Source organism: Podarcis pityusensis, assembly GCF_964106645.2.
Source record: "Podarcis pityusensis genome assembly, chromosome: 15".
NCBI lineage: Eukaryota > Metazoa > Chordata > Lepidosauria > Squamata > Lacertidae > Podarcis > Podarcis pityusensis.
In genome coordinates, this window is record NC_138040.1 from 35,074,188 (window position 1) to 35,095,874 (window position 21,687).

Sequence of the window (21,687 nt, forward strand, 5' to 3'; positions counted from 1 at the left end):
ACCAGACCTTCAACCTTTTTGGGTCCATGGCTCCCTTGGCCAACTACATTCTTTCTGCGGCACCCCTGTGGGGCTCAGGATCCCAGTTATGTCACCCCTTGCCTGCAGAGCTGGCAGCCTCTCACCCTTTTTCAAACGCTCCCCTTGTGGAGTGTTCCATCAGCCTCCTCTCCTCTCCCCTCCTCTCCTTGGGAGTCCTCCGGGCAGCCGCTGCTGCCATCCCTGGTCTCTGAACTGCCCCCCCCACCCAAAGAGAGGTGCCTCCACACACTGCCCCACAGGGGACTGGGAAGCACCCCCTGACCAGCCCCAGAGGCACTAATCGCCTGGGTAGCTGCAACAAATGGCTGTGCAAGCCTTTGGGAGGCAGAGATGCGAGAGGGCATCAAGATACCCCAAGGTGCCATGGCACACGTGTTGAAAACCACTGCTCTAGAAAACAACTATTCTATATGTTATTCATTCATTCATGCATGCATTCAATATATATCTTGCCTTTCCTCCCAAAGGAGCCTAGGGTGGCAAATCATGTTTCTAAGGCCACATTCTCCCTGATGCAATTATTGTCTATCTGCAAAGAATTTGAGGAACATATTTTACTTTCACGATGACAGCTTCCAATGGATGACAGCTTACTAACAGGTGATTTTGCTCCGAAACAACCCAGACACTGGGGTTTTTTTGCTCAACTTTGAATGAGATGTTGCTGACACAATAGCATTTAGGCCAGTTGAGTATTTTTGTGCAAAGTAATGATCAAGCTTAAGAGGATTAGACATGTCAGCTTCAAAAGACTTATGTTCCATGTGTGTGTGTGTGTGTCTTTGAGCCAGTGTGGTGTGGTGGTTAAGAGCGGTGGACTCGTAATCTGGTGAACCGGGTTCGTGTCTCCGCTCCTCCACATGCAGCTGCTGGGTGACCTTGGGCTAGTCACACTTCTCTGAAGTCTCTCAGCCTCACTCACCTCACAGAGTGTTTGTTGTGGGGGAGGAAGGGAAAGGAGATTGTTTGCCGCTTGGAGACTCCTTAAGGGGAGGGAAAGGCGGGATATCAAGTTCAAACTCCTCCTTTGCTAGCTGTTAGTTATTTCTCTCAAGGCACCCAAATGTGGTTGTGTGAACATCAGAGGTGCCTTCTGGACAAGCTCTGAGAGCCCGCTGAGAGAAGCATTACAACTGTTCTGTGCATGAGACACTAAACACTGGAGTGACGTGGTCCTTGCCTAGTGATCCTATAGACCAGGCATAGGCAAACTCCGGCCCTCCAGATATTTTAAAATTACAATTCCCATCATCCCTAGACCACTGGTCCTGTTAGCTAGGGAAGATGGGAGTTGTAGTCCCAAAACATCTGGAGGGCCGAAGTTTGCCTATGTCTGCTACAGCCTTCTTTGGCAATGTTGATGATGGGAAGATAAGAACAGAGAAGGTGGGGTTGGAAGGGGAAAGGGGAAAATAATGGATAAAAAGTTTTTCTTTACAACCAAGGTGAAGAACCACAGACCCAGGATCCAAAAACCAAACCACCATGTCTTGCACATGAGTGGTACCATTTTGACTAGTATGAGACAGGCACTGGGAGACTGAGGCTGCTAGCAGTACATGCAAGTGGAACCTCCACCAATATATTGTGATGTAGTGTGTTTCCTGTTCGGGATTTCACCCATTCCACCCCCCCAATTTCCATCTTCCTATCACCACCACCAGTCAGCCAATCAGCATTCAATGGACAGTGAGAGCATGAATTGGGCTGTTTTGGGTCCCTGCACCAAAAAAAAATTAAAAATATTGTTTGGACTTCTGCAAACCTTTAAGTTTCCCCAAGCCTACTGATACCCTGGTCTTGTGCATGGGTGGGGTCATGTTGGCTACAAAGGGCACAGCATCCCCACCAACATTTCTCTGATGAAAATAGGGACGTCCTATTCCATCAAGCTCCTGCCAACCTAGCAGTTCGAAAGCATGTCAAAGTGCAAGTAGATAAATAGGTACCACACCGGCGGGAAGGTAAACAGCATTTCCGTGCGCTGCTCTGGTTCTCCAGAAGCGGCTTAGTCATGCTGGCCACATGACCTGGAAGCAGTACACCGGCTCCCTTGGCCAGTAAAGTGAGATGAGCACCACAACCCCAGAGTCAGCCAAGACTGGACCTAATGGTCAGGGGTCCCTTTACCTTTACTATTCCATCAAGATCATCATAATTTTAATATTTATATCCCACTCAGCAGACTGGGTTACCCCAACCTCTCTGGACAGCTTCAACATATATAAAAACATAATAAAACATTAATATATATATATTTTAAAAAACACTTCCTTATAAAGGGCTGCCTTCAGATGGCTTGGGGGGTCAGATAACTGCATACCCGCCAACATTTCTCTGATCGAAATAGGGACATCCTAAGGAAAAGCGGGACATTCTGGGATCAGATCAGAAACCAGGGTGGCTTCTGTGAATCCAGGACTGTTCCTGGAAAATAGGGACACTTGGGGGGGGGGGGTCTGGAACAGCACTTACCACCTGAACATTGGAAATAGAGGAAATGGTGATGAGAAAACAAATCCCCAGACAGGTAGGGAAATATGGATGCCAGGAAGAAGTGTTCTGAAGTGTACAGCCCAGACACAGGTTTATTACTGCAGTTGGGGACTAGGTCTGAGAGTTAATTATTTACCTGATGCCGGGATGCTGCACTGAAGCATTCATTTGTGGCAGCAAAAGTCATTCAAAATTACATGTGCTGTACAAATAGATAAGAGCAAAAATAGAAGCCCAAATCTGGGCCTCCCAACCTTGAAAGGCACCTGAACCTATATTTTAAAATCCTGCCTCCTGCCCTAACCGCCTTTCCCTTACTGATTCAGGCAAAACGCAGTTCATTTTAGGACTCAGCAATCGATGTAATTCTAGTCACAGAAAGTATACAATGCTTGGCTTTGCCCCTGGAAAGGTAGACAAAAGAGGGCAAATGAGTTAATTAGTCTCACATTAGGTGGGCTTCATCTGACCATGACGCCTGAATATCGCCATACGCTTTAGAGACATTTTAAAGAAAGGTATGTAGCCTAGTTTATATATCTCACATTATGATATTGCAATAACCCTGACAGTTCTGCCTATGGGAGCAGTATCCCATTACGCTGTGCTAAATTTTCATGACTATACATTTTGGTTTTCGGGGAGATATTGTTCCTTTGAGTAGTTCGCTGCCCACATCTGTTTGAAGTTTGGTTTCCCTCAATATGAACCTTCACCTGTTCCATTTGTCAGTTTGAGAATATTCACTTTTGCTAGGTAATCCCAGCCAATTAGGAAACACATCCTGAATGCAATTACATCATAGTGCACAGCACATACATTCACAGCTGCTATAAGCACTGCCTTCCTACAGCCTGTTGCCGGGTGCAGCAGCTTGGTTCAGGGTGGAGAGGAGACAGCAGCAGTGGGGGTGGGGTGGGGTAGGCAATAAGCAAGGAGAGGAAGAATGTGCCCACCTCTCTAAGTAATATATAGCTCCTGGTATTCTTTATATCCTGGTATATACTGGCCTCGGTCCAGTATATCAGAAGGAGCATCTCCACCTCCATCGTTCTGCCCGGACACTAAGGTCCAGTGCCGAGGGCCTTCTGGTGGTTCCCTCACTGAGAGAAGCCAAGTTACAGGGAACCAAGCAGAGGGCCTTCTCGGAAGTGGCACTCGCCCTGTGGAACACCCTCCCACCAGATGTCAAAGAGAAGAACAACTACCAGTCTTTTAGAAGACATCTGAAGGCAGCCCTGTTTAGGGAAGCTTTTAATGTTTGATGCATTACTGTATTTTAATATTTTGTTGGAAGCTGCCCAGAGTGGCTGGAGAGGCCCGGTCAGATGGGTGGGGTATAAATAATAAATTATTATTGTTATTGTTATTATGACACTAGACTCCTAGGCTGATAGGCCATGGTTCATAACAGCTGCTCCCCAAGAGAGATAACAATACAAACAATGTAACAGGCCGTGTGCAACTATATAAATCTTTTTAAATGTGATTCAGCATGTCATATCAAAATATATGGTTCTACAGACCAACTTATCATATAAATGAAACATATTATGAGAAATTAACGTCCAGCAGATTGATCAGGATATATAATCTATTCAGTTCTTATACTGGCTATGTCCATGGTGTGGAATTCTTATATCAATCTTGGAGTGTTCCATGTGAAGATGTTTTTAGGAATTCTAGTGTTCCTTGTATGCAGGTATCAGACGAAAAACTTGGAAGAATGGCACATGCAGAAAATAATACAAGGATTCGAGGATAATTCCTTGTTTCACCCAGCCGGGCTTCTTCAGCCGTGCATACTTGTATTCTTGTATATCAGGGACCTGGAACATAATGGATTCAGTCATAATGGATGACTGACTACAAGACTGATATAAGAATTCCACATATGTTGAATTGCATTTAAAAAGATTTATATAGTTACACACAGCCTGTTGTTTGTGTTGTCATCAGTTTTGCATTGACGTGACAAAGGGTTTGGTAGTGTTTTGAATGTGCTCCCCAAGACAAACAGATTCCTGAGTGCTCACTTGTGCCTTTGACATGACTCCTTTAAGCTAATGAACCAACCCTTTCCTGGATGTTGGGGGAAGGCTCCAGAGGCAAACCTTTCTCTTTGAGTAGCGCAGCTGTGCTGGAGAGCAGCCAGCCAGGTGTAAGTCTATATGTGTTAATGGATTTTAACTTGGTCAGTTTCATTCCAGCTATTTGCAGATCTCCAGCTGTGATATCATTGATGTTCTCATCGCTGCAGCTTTCTGCCGGTAAGCAGATGAGGCTATGCCATAATGGCGTGACCGAGAACTACTGCCGGCGCATGGAATTAGAGATCGCAGGACAATCCAGCCCAAGTCCCCAGTGCTAGCTAATGACAAAGCTTGCATCTAAAATGTAAAACAGAGGTCCATTGTAAATAATAATAATAATAATAATAATAATAATAATAATAATTTATTTATACCCCGCCCATCTGGCTGGGTTTCCCCAGCCACTCTGGGCGGCTTCCAACAAAGTATTAAAATACAGTGGTCTGTTAAACATTAAAAGCTTCCCTAAACAGGGCTGCCTTCAGATGTCTTTTGAAGATAGGATAGCTGCTTATTTCCTTCACATCTGAAGGGAGAGTGTTCCACAGGGTGGGCACCACTACCGAGAAGGCCCTCTGCCTGGTTCCCTGTAACCTCACTTCTCGCAATGAGGGAACCACCAGAAGACCCTCGGTGCTGGATCTCAGTGTCTGGGCTGAACGATGGGGGTGGAGACTCTCCTTCAGGTATACAGGACAGAGGCCATTTAGGGCTTTAAAGGTCAGCACCAACACTTTGAATTGTGCTCGGAAACATACTGGGAGCCAATGCAGATCTCTCAGAACCGGTGTTATGTGGTCCCGGTGGCCACTCCCAGTCACCAGTCTAGCTGCCGCATTCTGGATTAATTGCAGTTTCCGGGTCACCTTCAAAGGTAGCCCCACGTAGAGCGCATTGCAGTAGTCCAAGTGGGAGTTAACTAGAGCATGCACCACTCTGGCGAGACAGTCCGCGGGCAGGTAGGGTCTTAGCCTGCGTACCAGGTGGAGCTGGTAGACAGCTGCCCTGGACACAGAATTAACCTGTGCCTCCATGGACAGCTGTGAGTCCAGAATGACTCCCAGGCTGCACATCTGGTCCTTCAGGGGCACGGTTACCCCTGAAGTAACCGTGCTCAAGTGGCAGAGCATTCGTTTAGCACGAGAGAAGCAATGGAATTAATGTCCACATTATTTAGCCAAGGCTTTCCCCCTATTCCAGGGATGAGGAACCTCTGCTCTCCAGAGGTTGCTGGACCACAGCTGCCATGGGGCATATGACTGGGGACGAAGGAGTCCAACAACATCTACAGGATGTCCTGCCCTGCCCTGCCTGCTTTTCCTTCTGGGTAAAAGCCATAGTTCCCTGGAAGAGCACATCCTTTGGGTGCAGAAGGTCCCAGCATCACTCACCAGTAAAGGATTGCAGACACCTATGGCAGAGACCTTTGAAGAGTCATTGCCAGCCAGAGGAGCCAATGAGGTGGACAAAATAGTCTGACCTCATACATAACAGCTTCTTACACCCATACTTTTAAGTTATCCTAATGTACCTTTATGCCTTAAAAAAATCATAATCTATATCATGATGCCTAGACCTGGCTGACTCACTGACTGTATGTGTCATACAATCCTGCATGTGTCTACTCAGATGTTCAGTGGGACATTCCTAGCTACCTAAGTGAATATAGGACCGCAGTCGCATTGGCTTACTCATCATCACTAATTCCAGGGGATATCTAAAATCGCTTCGGTATTTCCCAACGAGAGAAAAATGTGGTACAGGCATCCTCAGTGCACGCTTAGGGATCTTGTCATCTATACTGTTACAGGTTTGTGGGTGCCCTGACCCCCTCCAGATTCCTGGGTGCTGGGGTTTAATCAGTGCTTTGAGAATTAAGACGTGTTGGCAGACATTGGAGTTAACAGTGTAAAATGCCGTCTAAACTTGTTTCCGGACCGGGGCATCGTGTGGGAGGTAAGTCCTTAAGAGGAACCAAAGATTGTGGTGGCCAGGGCAAAGACTGGGGGAGACAGAGAGGTGTCTGTGTCAGTGGGCAGGGAATGAAACAGTTTGTGATAGGCTGAATGAAAATGGTGGTGTTTTGCAAGAGGTTTGATAAGCAAGGGGGACCAGCAGAACTCTAGGCGGGCTGGTTGGAGCAGGCAGCAACAAAGGCTGGTTCCTCTGTTTGTACATCTATACCTGCTGCTCCAGAGAGATGTGAATGTTGGAAATCCCTCCACTGTAGACTCAGGTTGTGGATATGAACCATATATCATAAAGACACTGCAGTCTCTGCTGTACCTAATTACCAAAAGGGAACCCAGACCCTGGAAACTCACCCTGCTGTGGAGATTGGGGTGATGTGTAACAGTACATTTGTCTATCAAAACAGACCCAGGGTAGGAGTGTTTTAAGTGCATTATACAAATGTGACACTAGGTGGTGGTGGTGAGCTAATGGCAAATTCCATATATATTTTTAAACTTTTTTAAAAAAACAACAACATTCAGAGTGTTTTTTTATATATGTGTAGTTTCAGCCAAAGAAAGGGATTGAAAGAGTTTTGTTGAAATGATCTGACATTGTTATACTTTCAGGCAGGGATTAGGGGGTCTGCTCTTTTCTTCCCCTCTGTTTCTCTCTTTCCTGTCTCTTTTAAAGAGCTACTCAAATTCTGAAAATGCTGTTTTTTTGCAACGATGGTCACTCCCACACAACACATTTAAAGCACTCTTGTACTGCTTTTGACAGTCCTGGGAGCTGCAGTTTGTTAAGGGTACTGAGAGCTGTTAGGAGGTCCCGATTCCCCTCACAGAGCTACAATTTTCAGAGTGGTTTAACAACCAAACGCTCTTCCCAGGGGAATCTGAAAATTGTAGGTCTGTGAAGGAAATACAAGTCTTAGTTTAAGCAATAACTAGGTTGTTATTTTTAAAAAAAAAACAAGCTGGAAATGGAGAGTAAAGGAAAGAGTGGTCCATTAGAGAATCAATTAGCTTTAAGACAAATACCATAAGGCCTTCAGGAGGCCCCCTATAGCCTCTATAGTACCTGCCTGGCTACCAAGAAGTTTTGCAGCGTCCATTTGAGCAAAGCTGCTGGCTCATAGGAAATATATTTATGTTGAGGCTGGAGACACCCTGCAAGTAGGGCACTTTGACTGCCTCCATTAGCACACAGTTCAATAAGCTGCTTTTAGTTTTCTTTATTTAATTGCAAAGCCTTTCTCTATTACTGTCAACGTGAAGAAAGGGGGGGGGGACCCACGGCTGTGAAAAACGTAAGATCAACATGGGCTCTTCTTTCATGCAGAGCTCAGCAGGATAGGAATGTGAGTTATTTTGCAGGGAGGGGAGGGAGGAACTGGACTGAGAGGCTGGACAAAGGGTATGGAGGGAAGTGCAGAGACTTATTTGGGTGGGGTAGGGAGACACAGCTTAAAAGTATTGCATATACTTAGTCTGCAATACTAGTCCCAGGTTCAGTCCTTGGCATCTCCAGTTAAGACAAGCGTGGGGAACCTTTGGACCATCAGATGTTACTAAACTACAACTCCCATGAGCTACAGCAAGCACGGAAATTGCCTGGGATGATGGGAGTCATAGCTAAGCAATATCTGCAGGGCCAAAAGTTCCCCACACCTGACCTAAGATGATCTACAGATAGTAAAAGGTAAAAAGGTAAAGGACCCCTGGACGGTTAAGTCCACTCAAAGGCGACTATGGGGTTGCGGCGCTCATTTTGCTTTCAGGCTGAGGGAGCTGGCGGTGGTCCACAGACAGCTTTCCAGGTCATGTGGCCAGCATGACTAAACCGCTTCTGGCGCAATGGAACACTGTGACAGAAACCAGAGTGCACGGAAACGCCGTTGACCTTCCCGCCGCAGTGGTACCTATTTATCTACTTGCACTGGTGTGCTTTCGAATTGCTAGGTTGGCAGGAGCTGGGACAGAGCAACAGGAGCTCAATCCGTCACAGGGATTCGAACCGCTGACCTTCTGATCGGCAAGCCCAAAAGGCTCAGTGGTTTAGACCACAGCACCACCCGCACCCAGATAGTAAGATTATCTGAGGGTTGTTTCTTTAGCATTCATTCTTATTTTTATTGCCCTTGCAGAACTCGGCAAGGAGGAGGATGGGCTCTGCCTGTCATTGGCTCTGTCTCTACTTACAGTTGGTCTCTCTGCCTTTCGCCCCGCCCCTCTCACCGGCTGCTGGAAAGTTGTGCTGAGTGTTTCATTAGCTTAAAGTATAATAAGCTCATGTACTTTGGGGACAGATCATAGCTCATGGGTGGGCCATATGCTTTGGCTGAACCTGGGCTGTCCCAGCTTCAATTTCTGGCATCTGCCCCAGGATCACGGAACATGTGATGAGGAAGATCTGTTCCTGTGTGAGAACCAGTAGAGCAGAGCTTTCCAAACCGTGTAGCGCAACATGTTAGTGTGTCGGCGGCAGTGTGCAGGTGTGTCACGTGATAGGTGCCCGTATCTCTTAAAAGGGGTTAGTTTAGCCTGCAGTTTGGTAATAAAACTGAATTACTGTGTCACGAAATGATGCATGTCTGAAAAGTGTGCCGCCAACATGAAGAGTTTGGAAAGCTCTGCGGTACAGTCTCTGCTCCAAGACCCCATGCTAGCCAGCAACCACGCAGTAAGCAATACAACTTATAGCAACACACACACACACATATTTAGAAACACAAAACACTTCCAAAAACAGTAAGAAGTTCTAAACATCTTTTTTTAAAAACATGCACACAACAACAATCACATACCCTCATTGTTATTAGTTTCAACGTTGCCAGGAACATTCTCTTTCAGCCATCAAATGCCTGAGTGAACAAGAATGTTTTAAACTTCCTTTTGAATGTTAATAATGAAGGAGACAGAGAGGCACACCTCACCAGGGAGGGTGCTCTGAAGATCTGGGGAATCAACACTGTGATGACTGTCAGAAGACTGCCAACAAGTTAGGACCCTGCAGTGGCACCACTACTAAAACCTCAGCTTCTGATTGTAGGGCCCATGATGGCGGATATTCGGTGGCCAGGTTGCTCACCGGGACAAGATGGTTTGAGCATATTAGGTAAAAAGGTAAGGTAAAGGACCCCTGGACGGTTAAGTCCAGTCAAAGGCAACCATGGGGTTGTGGCACTCATCTCGCTTTCAGGCCGAGGGAGCTGGTGTTTGTCCACAGGCAGTTTTCTGGGTCATGTGGCTAGCAGGACTAAACCACTTCTGGCACCACGGAACACTGTGATGGAAACCAGAGTGCATGGACATGCCATTTACCTTCCCACCACAGAGGTACCTATCTATCTACTTGCACTGGCGTGCTTTCGAACTGCTAGGTTGGCAGGAACTGGGACAGAGCAACAGGAGCTCATCCCGTCATGGGGATTCGAACCACCGACCTTCTGATCGGTAAGCCCAAGAGGCACCGATCCTAGCCTGACTGTGGTGGCTGCCAGTGGCTTTCCAGGCCCAATTCAAAGTGCTAGTTTTCACCTAAAAAACATTAAAAGGCTCAGGACTGCAATACTTCAGAGACTGCCTCTCCCCATATGAACCAACCCAGACCCTGAGATAATCCTCTGAGGCCCTTCTTTGTGTGCCCTCTCCACAAGAGGTCCAGAGGGCAGCCACATAGATATTTTCTGAAGTGGCTCCCAGTTTGCGGAAGCTTGCTTGGCTTCTTCACTATACATCTTTAGGTGCCAGGCAAAAACATTTATTTATAACCAGGACTTTGGCTGATTAATTCTATGGCCATTCAACTGTGTTTGTGGGGTAGGGGTCATTGGTTTGGTTTTGGTTTTATTATGCATTTTGTGTTATCGTTCTGCATTTTTATGTGGAGAACCACCCTGTGATCTTTGGATGAAGGATGACATGCAAATTAAATAAATATAGGAGATGGCACTCTTCTGTGTTTTTTGGGTCCCAAGGGTTTTATACACTAGGGCGAACAACGCAAATGGGCAGCTAGAGCAGCAATTTCAGGACCAGTGGCACGTGCCCCACATACCAACCCAGCAGCTGCATTCTGCATGAGCTGCAGCCTCCAAACTGTCTTCAAGGGCAGCCCCAAGTAGAGCGCATTGCAGTAGTCCAAGCAGGAGGTCCCTAGAGCATGGACAATCAGAATTCCCTCCCTTCCAAAATGTGGCAGGCACCTATGCTCTTTTCACCCAGATATAAAATCTAGCTCTTTGCTCGGGTTTTTGAATGCTCTCTATCTCTCCAGCTGCTTTATTATTCATAATCATAGTTGTGTCCATTTCATTCTGCTCTTAAATTGTTGCAGAGTGTATATTTTTAAAATCGAGGACCACTCCATATTCCCACCTAGACAGAAACAATCTCCCCATCACCACCACCAATGCACAAAACGTGTCCAGTTTAAAACATTTAAATAAATTGTGCAGACTTTTGGCAAACTTCACCACAACCAGTTACGGTACCTACAGAGACGTAAGCATTCCCTCTTCCTTGCACCGGATCCATGGCTTATTGGTCAGACTGCCCTTTCTGCGCCACATGCATGATGCTACAGGGTTAATATTTAAAAGATCACCTTCTGGCTGAGTGCTTGGCCTACTCTACTTAACTAGCATGGCTCAGCTACTCAGTGCAAGACTTGATGTCATCACTCAGCCACAGACAATACTGGGACCTGTACTGTGAAGTGCAGGGGGTGGGGAGGGAGGAAGGAAACGTTCTTGGAGGAATCTGCAGGCTGCATAACTGTTATTGTTGCGGCTCCATGAACTGTATGCCTTTCAAATAGTACTGGGAGGAACTCCCCTTGTGGAATTCAAACCATTGCAGCATGCTTTGAAATTCTACATCAGTTTGTTTGCTCAGAAACACCCAGGTGGCAATTGCTGATGCAGCGAGACCTCTGATGCAAAGTTTGATTTTTTCCCCCGACCGGAAAACTAGCACTTTCTAATGAATTTATGCTCAGACTATATTAATCTGAGGAAACAATGGAGAGAGAGGGAAGTTGTGGGGGACAGAGCAGGGAAGCTGCAAGGTTTGAAGGGTGTCATCTAATGGTGGGTACCCACATCATTTTGCTGCCTGAAGCAAAGGACAAGAAGTTGTCTTCTCCCAGTCCAGTTCCCAGTGCAAGAGCTCAGCAGACCACAGAATCTTATTTCGACATCTCCCACTGCTCTGTCTAGTTTAGTCAGTGCAGGACAGGCTGCACAGAGCACAAAGACTTCTCTTCACTCGCTGCCCTTCAATATTTGCCACCTGAGGCAGCCGCCCCACTCTGCCTCATGGTAGGGCCAGGCCTGGCTACCCTCTTCCAAGTCCTGCTGCATCAGGCCAGTAGCCCATCCTGTTCTCGCAGTGGTGAAGCAGGTGCCTATGGAAGCCCAAAAATAGGACCTGAATGCAACAGGACTCTCCACACTTGTGATTCCCAGCATCCCAGAGTCATACTGCTTCCAACAGCAGCCATTGATGGTCTTATCTCCTGTTTATGGGCCCTGGTGGGTCCATCTTGTGGTGGTGGTGGACAACAACAGGTAGTGGCATGTAGATCAACACTGGGCTTACTGAGTCTCCTCACCATTTTAGTTCCCTTCAGTGCCCCTCAGGTACCTTCACTCCAGGGCATTGATGGGAAACGTGAATGGCAGCTAAGCAGTACTACTAATAATAATTTATTATTTATACCCCACCCACCTGGCTGGGCTTCCCCAGCCATTCTGGGCGGCTTCGAACGAAATATTAAAATACAGTAATGCATCACACATTAAAAGCTTCCCTAAACAGGGCTGCCTTCAGATGTCTTCTAAAAGTCTGCTAGTTGTTGTTCTCTTTGACATCTGGTGGGAAGGCGTTCCACAGGGCGGGTGTCACTACCGAGAAGGCCCTCTGCCTGGTTCCCTGTTACTTCGCTTCTCGCAGTGAGGGAACCGCCAGAAGGCCCTCGGTGCTGGACCTCAGTGTCCGGGTAGAATGATGGGGGTGGAGATGCTCCTTCAGATATACTGAAGGAGGCCATTTAGGGCCTTAAAGGTCAGCACCAACACTTTGAATTGTGCTCGCAAACTTCTCTAAATGCTGAGCACATTGGTGCCAATTTTGAAGGAGGCCCCGCCACAAGGCACCTCCCATGTGATTTTACCCCTGGAGATCACCCTAAGTGATCTCCCCCTGCCTCAGGTTATTGCTGATTCCCCCTGGAACCAAAAATCTGAAGTGATGTTTGCGCCGATTCAGCTTTAAAGAGCAGGTCTCAGTGAGGAAAAATCAGGACACACACAAAATCAGTGCTTGAACATTGGACTTCTGTGTAGACCTTTGCCTGGAAAGAATGAGACAGAAAGCATGCCCTCTGTCTCTCTTCTCTCTCTCAGACCAACCTAGCTCATAGTGTTGTTGCTATGATAAAAATGAGAGCATAGGGAGATTTTGTGTGCCTTGAGTTTCCTGCAAGAAGGGTGGGATAAAAATCAAATTCATTCATAATAGTATTATATTACAATTCCAAGTATGTTCGCCAAATATCTCTATAGGATTATTCTATGGCCTGACCAATGTCTTTTATCTTGATTCCGTATTAAGAAGTGATCAACGCCACTCAAACGTACAGGGAGGCATAGACCAGGAAGCAACAATTGTTGGGACTGGAACTCCCATGTCTTCACTGCAATGCTCAGGAATGCTCACCCCATGTTGTGACATCACCACATTGTTTCACAACAGGATGTCCATGAAAGCTGCTGGAGAGAACTGGATATGGAGATGCACCCTCATGTTGCCTGTAATATGTAGTTTTGCCTCTTGTGGACTAATGAAGAGCCCCGGCCCTGCATTGTCATGAGTACTAGAATGCCTGTTTCTGCCATGAGCATGCTTTGAAAGGTTAGGACAAAACCTAGTCTTTTTTCTATCCTGGCTGTGAATATAGAAGGCCACTAGGAATAATGGCTTTGCAACATCAATGCCTCAGCAGTGCTTGAAGAGGTTGGGCCTTCTAAAAATCTCCCTTCCACCTTGATTGTTTCTCAGATGTACAGGTGATGATGCGATAATTTTCATGCACACCTCCATAGCAAAAGCACAGCCAAGCCATTAAAGGTACATAGTTTCCTTCTGCAAATCACAAGTGAATGTTCTAAGCCAGGCTTCCTCAAACTTGGCCCTCCAGATGTTTTTGGCCCACAGCTCCCATGATCCCTAGCTAGCAGGACCAGGGATGATGGGAATTGTAGTCTCAAAACATCTGGAGGGCCGAGTTTGAGGAAGCCTGTCTAAGCCAAGGGTAGCTAGCATGGTGCTCTGCAGATGGTGTTGGACACATCTCCCATCCTCCTTGGCCCTTGGCAATGCTGGCAGGGGCTGAAAGGATTTGGACCCAACATCTGGACCACAGAACATTGGCTACCTTAATCCAGTCCTTAAGCACACCACTTTCCTTTTGCATGCATGAGGAGGGAGATTCTTTGCTTGTGACTAGGGATGGGCAAATCTGTCAATTTCAGTTTTTATCCTTTTCTCATTTCTCCAGTCTTCCATTCTCCACATTTCCACATCGGATTGTGATTTATTTATTTTTTAAGTCTCATCAGTGCAGTTTTCTACTAACACACACATTTTGTATGCAATTTTTCCTAATATACACATTTTCGCAAAATAATTTATCCAAATGTAATGCATTTTGTGTTTGTTATTTCCCCAAATATATGTGTTTTTATACACATATTATATTGGCACTGCAGAAGAAGAAGAAGAAGAAGAAGAAGAAGAAGAAGAAGAAGAAGAAGAGTTGGATTTGATATCCCGCCTTTCACTCCCTTTAAGGAGTCTCAAAGCGGCTAACATTCTCCTTTCCCTTCCTCCCCCACAACAAGCACTCTGTGAGGTGAGTGGGGCTGAGAGACTTCAAAGAAGTGTGACTGGCCCAAGGTCACCCAGCAGCTGCATGTGGAGGAGCGGAGACGCGAACCCGGTTCCCCAGATTACGAGACTACCGCTCTTAACCACTACACCACGCTGGCTCACCAAACTTGGAGGCATGAATTTTGAAGGATGACCGTGTTTCAGAAAATTCATGTTAGGTAGGTTCACCTTTAAGTTCTCCTCTATTTCTACTTATGACAGAGCCTTGCCTTGAGACTGCATCAGTCTCAAGCTGTTGCACAGAAGCAAAGTGAATGGGCTGCAGGACAGGCTAAACAGGTCTGACTCTGATGGAGACAGGCCAGGAATGCAGGGCCCAGTGCAAAAGGACCACCCCAAAGCTGCCTATGGATGCTGCCTTATCCTAAGCCCCTCTAGTGGCACAGGTCAGGGAACTGGGGTTGTGCAGCTGGCTTGCAATCAGATGTCCATTTGCCTAGGAGTAAACCCTATTAGACTCAGCTGGATCCTGCTTGTTATCGAAGATGCAGATATGTCTAAGACTACAATGCTAGAACAGTTTTATTGATCTAGTAAGGCTGGGGGAGGGGAGAATTTCAACACAGTTTACATCTGAAACCAGTTCTATCAAATTTGCACTTTTTGAAATGATATGAACTGAAACACAGACATCCTTTGAAATTTGCACTCATCTGAATTTTGTAATGCTGTTCTCCAGCCAAACAATACATATTTAAAAATGCATATATTAGGGCAAAGTGTGCTACTATATTAGTGGAAGCAACACCAACAAAATTATTAAGAGAAATTGCTTGCAAAATGTGTACATTAGTCAAAACTGCTTCCAAAAACTGGAGAAAGCAATGAAAAACACTGAAGATTTTTCATGAAGTTTAACAAATAAATAAAGAGCAAATTACTGCAGGAATGTAGAGAGCTGAATTTTAAATTGGAAAACGAGAACCCAAAAGAACTGGAATTGACAGATCATCCTCCACCCCACTGCTTAGAATTCAGATTCTTTTAAAAAGATTGATAGCCTGAGTTATTTAATCCTTCTTCTACCACAGCGGCATGAAAACTATTTTGGGACAGGATCCTACATACATCTAAGACTTTTCTCTACTTAACTTTCCGTTGTGAATTAGTTCTAAGCGAAATGCCATGCCACAAACTCCTTCTCCATCCAACAATATTTATTAGAAATGCAACACAATGTTATTGTTGGGAAAAGGAACAGCATCAGACGCACGGCTAGACTGCCATAGGTCAGAATCCTGTGGATGCTTGCCTAGGAGCAAATCCCTTAAATCTCAAGGGATCTTACATAGAAATGCAGAGGATTAGGATACCAGTGTACTGTTAGAAACACGAGTTCAAGGATCCAGATACTCTTGTTATCTTTTCTAACCACTTAAGAACTTTTCTGCTCCCCAGTAATATCCTGAGCCTGCTAAACAAAAGGTTTAGGCACATAGCTATCTATATCAGGGGTGGGGGACCTTAGGCCATCCAGATATTGTTGGACTCCAACTCCCATCAGCCCCAGCCAGCATGGCTAATGGTCAAGGGCGGTGGGACTTGGGGTCCACAACGCATGCAGGGCCAGACATTCTGCATCCCTGATCTAAATCAGGGATCTAAGCAGACTCAGGGTTGCACTTGTCCGTCAGGCTCAGTTTTTCCACTTTTAGAATGGGCACGTTACAGGACCGTTGGGAAGACAAAATAGGCTAAACATAATGCATCTTGCACAAGAAACACACCCTAAAAATGACAAAGCCTTTAAGGTAGTTGGGCAGGTGTAGGGAACATTTGGCTCTCCAGATGCCACTGAACTGCAGCTCCCATTATCGCTGGCCACTGGCCATGAGCTGATGGGAATTGCAGTTCAGCAACATCTGGATGGCCAAAAGTTTTCCCCACCTGTGATAGAGAGATAGGAGATCACGGTCACTTCCAGATCAGCTATTTAAGGAACATTAATCTTTCTTTGTTTGCAGGGATGTTAGATGATGGCATGTTGCACAACCATCATGCCACACTTTCCAGCGCATTTCCCCTTCACTTTCCTTACAGAAAAACTATATAGATTTCATTCATTGCTCTGGAAGCACAAGGATACAAAATCCACTTTGATTGAGAAAGATGGGTTTGAAGGTATGTGATTGAATCTCATACACAAAATAGTGATACTCTGGAGGCACCCTGTCTTTGACATCCGGGGAAGCAGCTCCTACTTGCCGTGTTTCATCCTCCTGCCCTGGGAGCTTTCATAAGGGAACAGCTGAACTGAGGAGGAGGGGTGGCCTTTTGAGTCTGGGGATAAAAGCAAGAGAAGGTACTGTTGCCATCAGTTTGGGGGCTACTTTAGGGTGTTCTTAATTGACCTATTGGTAAGCTTGATGGTCGTTTACACTGATTTTTTTTCCAATAAATCGTTCTTTGTTGACCTCTTAGTGTTATGGTGCAGTGATAGCTAAGATTTTTATTATGCACGTCGGTTACTGACCTATTGCATTTTTTACTTTCTGCAAACTGCTTTGGACTTGCAAGTGTGCCTATGGAAAACATTTAATTTGACTTTAGCTGCAAAACCCAGAAATGGAGGCTCCCAAAATCAGGTTAATTCCCCTTGGAACATTGGCCTGTACACTTTTAAGCTTCAGCAAAATTAGCAATCCGGTGAAGGAGAAAGGTAAACGAGTCTCGGGGAGATAAGAGATCTGGAGTCTGAACTTTACATTTTAAAGGTGGCTCTCTTCGTTTACTCCAGTGGAGCCCTCCATTGGTAGGGTTTGCAAGGTTGCATTCCAGGGAATGTGTGTGGCTTTAATTTCCCCAAGGAAGAAAAAGAAGCAACCACAGCTTCACCCACCTGTTTCCTTTGTGGTCCCATAATCTACCCTCTTCCTCACCTGCAGGATCCCCTTGGGGATCTTGCCTGCTGCCACAAATGAAGAAGGGGTGCTTGCTGGGCAGCAACACCAGGGGAGCAACAAATTGCAGAAGACAATTGCACCAGTGAATTTCTGCTCCATGTGCGATTTCTGGGTTGTGGCTTTGCAGTCATCAGCATGGGGAACCATCAGATAGATACTATGCTCTGCAGGGCAGCCAAACCTATTCAGGATTCGCATCCACCCAAGGAGATTCCCCCAAACTAGAAGACAAATGTAAAACATTACCTTCCCCTTCTTGGAGCTGTCCATCCTAGTTCTGTGATCCAGCATTGGGGCAGCTGTCAGCACCAGCTGCTCTCTGACCAGTCCCCAACAAAGTCCAAAGTTGCCCAATGCCCAGTTTGCCTTCCCTCCTCCTTTCTTGCTGGGACAACTTAGCAGAGAGGGCAGTTCTTCCTGTTGAGAATATTCCACTTTCTTAGCTTGTTTATTTCATGTATAAGGTTGCTTCCTCTCCCTTTGAAGTTGCTCGGCACGTGACAAAACTTCCTCTTCCGCTTTACCTTTGGTGTCTGGATTTCTCCCTGCCCGAAATGGGGTGTTCCTGGCCTTGGACTTGTTTTATGCTTCACTTAGTAGTATATCGAGAAGGAACATCCATCCTGTGCGGATCCGTTTTGCCAACCTGCATCTTGTCAAAGGCAAAGCAATGAGGCCCGTTCCAGTAACAAGAGTTTTCCCTTCCGCCCAGGTAACAGCGCATGGGAGCGTTGCGCAGATCGCGTTGCCTCTCGCCAACTTCCTCTCAATTCAGCTCCTCTTCTGAACTCAACATCAAGTTTATTTACTCTTTCAGCTGGTGACGTTCTCCCTTTTTCTTTTTTCCCAGAGTCCACACAGGCGGCTTCCTGGGGTCTCAAGGCTAACCCTGCATTGCCATGGTGACTGGTGGTGAAAATCCTGTTGCACTACCACCTCACCAGAGCCCCTCCTGCCCATGCCATTAAAGCTGTCATGCGGAATACTGCTACCATGGGAATAGGGCTTAATTCGAATGGGCATAACAGCCACATTATCACTTCGCAGCTGCTACAGCAACCACTCCACTGCAGGGCTTAGCAACCTGTTCTGCTCCCATAGTGATGGTGGTTCACAGCAACCCATTTCCAAGGAATGAAAGGCTGGTTTTTAAAAAAAAAGAAAAAGGGAGAAGTGGGGGGATTTAGGTGCTTCCATATCCAGCCTGGAGAAACCAATGAGAAGTGGGAGTGTCAGAGGATAGAGTGTCTCCTTCTCCCAAGGTAAAACTGTTTTCCGCATCCCCACCATCACTTTGATTCTGAATATTTACCATGGCAGTGAACAACCTGAGCAAGGGATTCATTGCTGTCATGCTGGTACTTGTTAGCAGGCATTGAAACAGACTGGTTGTGCTTTAGTTTTAAGAGAGAAGGATTTCCTTGCCGAATATCTCATCCTCATTGGCCCACCTGGCCTAGAGAAGTAAGGAATAGGGGTGCTCCCCTCCTGGGTTTCTAGAGAAAGATGCTGTGGTTCAATCACAGGAACTCCTACAAGCCTGCACTCAAAGGTCTGTCTTCTAATGTCAGATCAATATGTAAAATTTCATATTGAGGACCTAGGGTCACCTACACAAAAAAAGATGCTCTTTCACTGAGCTGCAGCCTCTTCCCCACCGAGTAAATGTCTTGTCCCACACTTATTGTAGGGGTTTACATTGTAAGGTTGCTTTCAACTACAGCAGCATGAATGTTACTTGCCCAAAAGTGGAAAGAAGAAGTAGTCCCAGCAAAATAAGAATGGATACAAAAACTTATGGAACAGGCAGAAATGGTGAAACTTATTGGAAGAATAAGAAATCAAGATAACAAGCTTTTTACAAAAGAATGGAAATGGTTAATTTAATATTTACAAATAAACTGTAAACAGATAAGAGCATTAGCAGGATTATTGTAATAACTTGCAGTTTTATAAGAGTATATATTTGAAGCAGATGAATAAATGAGCAAATTAAGTTAATTTGGATATGCAGGAAATATTAAAAGTAAATTTAAGGACCCGCAGAAAGAGGGGGAAGGAAGTCAAGATTTGAAGTGTTAAAATGATTGTTAGATTATTGAAATGTATAAAATTGAAAATCATAAATGAAATAATAATAAAAAACACATTTTAAGGTTGCCACCTTTGTTGTGGCAAAATAATGACCAGGGTGAGACAGGGATTTTTTTATTTATTTATCTGGTGGTGAAGTGACTTCAAAGCACAATCTATTGCAGCCTAACGGGATGGCCCCTCTGGAATTTGTCGCACACACATACAAATGAATGTGTGAATCTGTTTGTGCTTTGCTAGCAGAGCTTAAATACATAACCTTTCACAGACCTTTTCAAACACATGCATTCCCTAAGTTGGCAGAGAGGCGGAAATACAGAACAAACTGTATCAGTACAAGATGTAACATTTCACATTGAAACAGGGGACAATCCTGTATTATCCAGGATGAGTGGCAAGCCTTGAACTTTAGAAAGTGAAATGAAGAAAGGATCCCGAGTGGTCCTCGTCAAAGCATTTCAGAAGGTGGGCAGCTGAAATTCTCAGCCCCGGCAGGAGAAAGCTAAGTCCGAAGGGAAACAATGGAACATTATAGACATGCGTAGGAAATCATAGGCGAGGGATGGAAAGGAGGCTGTCCGCCTTCCACTGCCACGTCATGCTAAGGAAATCTCCTTGCTAGAAGGAGCATCAGCTGAGTTCTGCCTCTGGAAGAGGATGCCGCTGATTGGCTGCAAATCTCTTCAGCTGGGTGGGGCAAACTCCTTGACAAGTCGATAAAAAACCCCGCTTGCCTTATAATTCTGGTTGTGGTTAGAATCTTTCCTAGGAGAAGCAAAGGTGGAATGGAAGAGTGAACACATGTTTGTAAATGAAAGAGTTGCAACAGGCTACTTTTCCTTGCAGCAAGTTGAATTCACCATGCTGCCTACCCCCAGACTTAAAAAAAAAAAAAATTAAATTGTGTTCTCGCTGTATGTGTTTGGTCCCTCATCATAGCCATGGAATATTGCTCTAGCGTTCTCAAATGGAAAAGGGGGGAAAGGTATTTTGGTCCAGGAGGAGTGGCATCAATGGAAATCGCCTAGGTCCACACAGCTGCCGCTATGAACCTCCTAAGCCAGACCAATTCAAGCAGTCAGCATCTGCCAAAGAATTCTGGGAACTGTAGTTTCTTAAGGGTGCTTGTTAGGAGGCCCCTGTTCTCTTCACAGAGCCACGTTTCTCAGAGTTCCCTAGGACGAGAGATTGATTGCTAAACCGCTATTAAATGCAGCTCACTTGCAAGTCCACACTTCAATAGCTTTTTAAAAAAACATTTTTAAAAATTCCTGCATTTTAGTGTTTGTGTGCATTTACATTTAGAGAACACAGACAATATTTCTAGGCTCACCTATCTGGGACAAGCCTCATGGAATCCAGCAATGCTTACTTTTGAGTAGGCATATATGGGGGTGCACTGATCAGATTCAACACAAACAGCGAGTGGACGACGTTTAAAAGTCACAACCTCGTTTTAAAAAAATCCTATGTGGTTTTCTTCCTACGTGTTTTGTTAAGTGGAGCACTGCAACAACGAAATAATAAAAAGTACACTGCTATGCCCTAACTCCACACAGATAGAAAATCAACACGTAAATCAGCACTACATTTCTAGCAGCTGAATTTCTGCGTGCACAGCTGCCTTAAAAGCGAAAATGCCTCTGTCGTTGTCAAGCTTCTGTTGTATCTTTGTGGGGTGAATGCGGCTGTGAAGTGGGCATGGTTATTTAAAAACGCCGATTTCCTTTTTTTTTTTTTTTTTTTTTTTTTTGCACCAGTTCCTATATATTTACCACCGATCTTGCCCCGCACATGGAGGATTGTACCTGATTGCAAGAGCGAACCGGAAGCCTCACTCGTTGAACCATTGCGACTGCAGCCCCTTGAGTCAAAGCGAGTTCTGACGCACGCGCAATACGGCCAATGCGCTCCCGCGACGGTCCCCACAAAACTTATAACGTGTAGATTCGCACTGGGTCTACCAGCTTCCGAGTTCACTCTAGAGACCATCTTTTCCAGAGGGGAAGAGTTCCCCAAGAGCTACCAGGAAGTGCGTTGGAAACTGACTCTCCGCCTCGTCGACTTAACTTTCCGACGATTAAACAGAAAGGGAAAGGGGAAAGCCCCCCGCCCCCCCAAAACAACTCCATCTCCACGTCAACAGAA

The 21,687-nt window shown here is 45.6% G+C and overlaps 1 protein-coding gene and 2 long non-coding RNA genes across 7 annotated transcripts in view; 1 reads left to right on the top strand and 2 right to left on the bottom strand.

Moving 5' to 3' along the window:
* Nucleotides 1–21,687, bottom strand: part of GCK (glucokinase) — a 49,383-nt gene that overhangs the window by 27,569 nt on the left and 127 nt on the right. For 2 of the 4 annotated variants that reach the window (XM_080982504.1, XM_080982503.1), the window contains exon 2: nt 17,692–18,587. The exons of the other annotated variants lie outside the window; for them this stretch is intronic. In XM_080982504.1, the coding sequence (XP_080838630.1) occupies nt 17,692–17,736 (45 nt within the window). In that variant the 5' untranslated portion in view covers nt 17,737–18,587. The remainder of the gene's footprint in view (nt 1–17,691; nt 18,588–21,687) is intronic. 4 annotated transcript variants of the gene reach the window in all.
* Nucleotides 4,376–6,192, top strand: LOC308463915. Of its 2 annotated transcripts, none has more exons than XR_013979819.1 (2): nt 4,376–4,697; nt 5,832–6,192. It is a non-coding gene; the product is annotated as an uncharacterized lncRNA (long non-coding RNA). The 2 variants fall into 2 exon arrangements; XR_013979820.1 differs by having other exon boundaries at nt 4,681–4,808.
* LOC308463926 lies at nt 19,692–21,659 on the bottom strand. Its single transcript, XR_013979831.1, has 2 exons — nt 21,315–21,659; nt 19,692–20,304 (listed from the first exon to the last, which is right to left on the bottom strand). It is a non-coding gene; the product is annotated as an uncharacterized lncRNA (long non-coding RNA).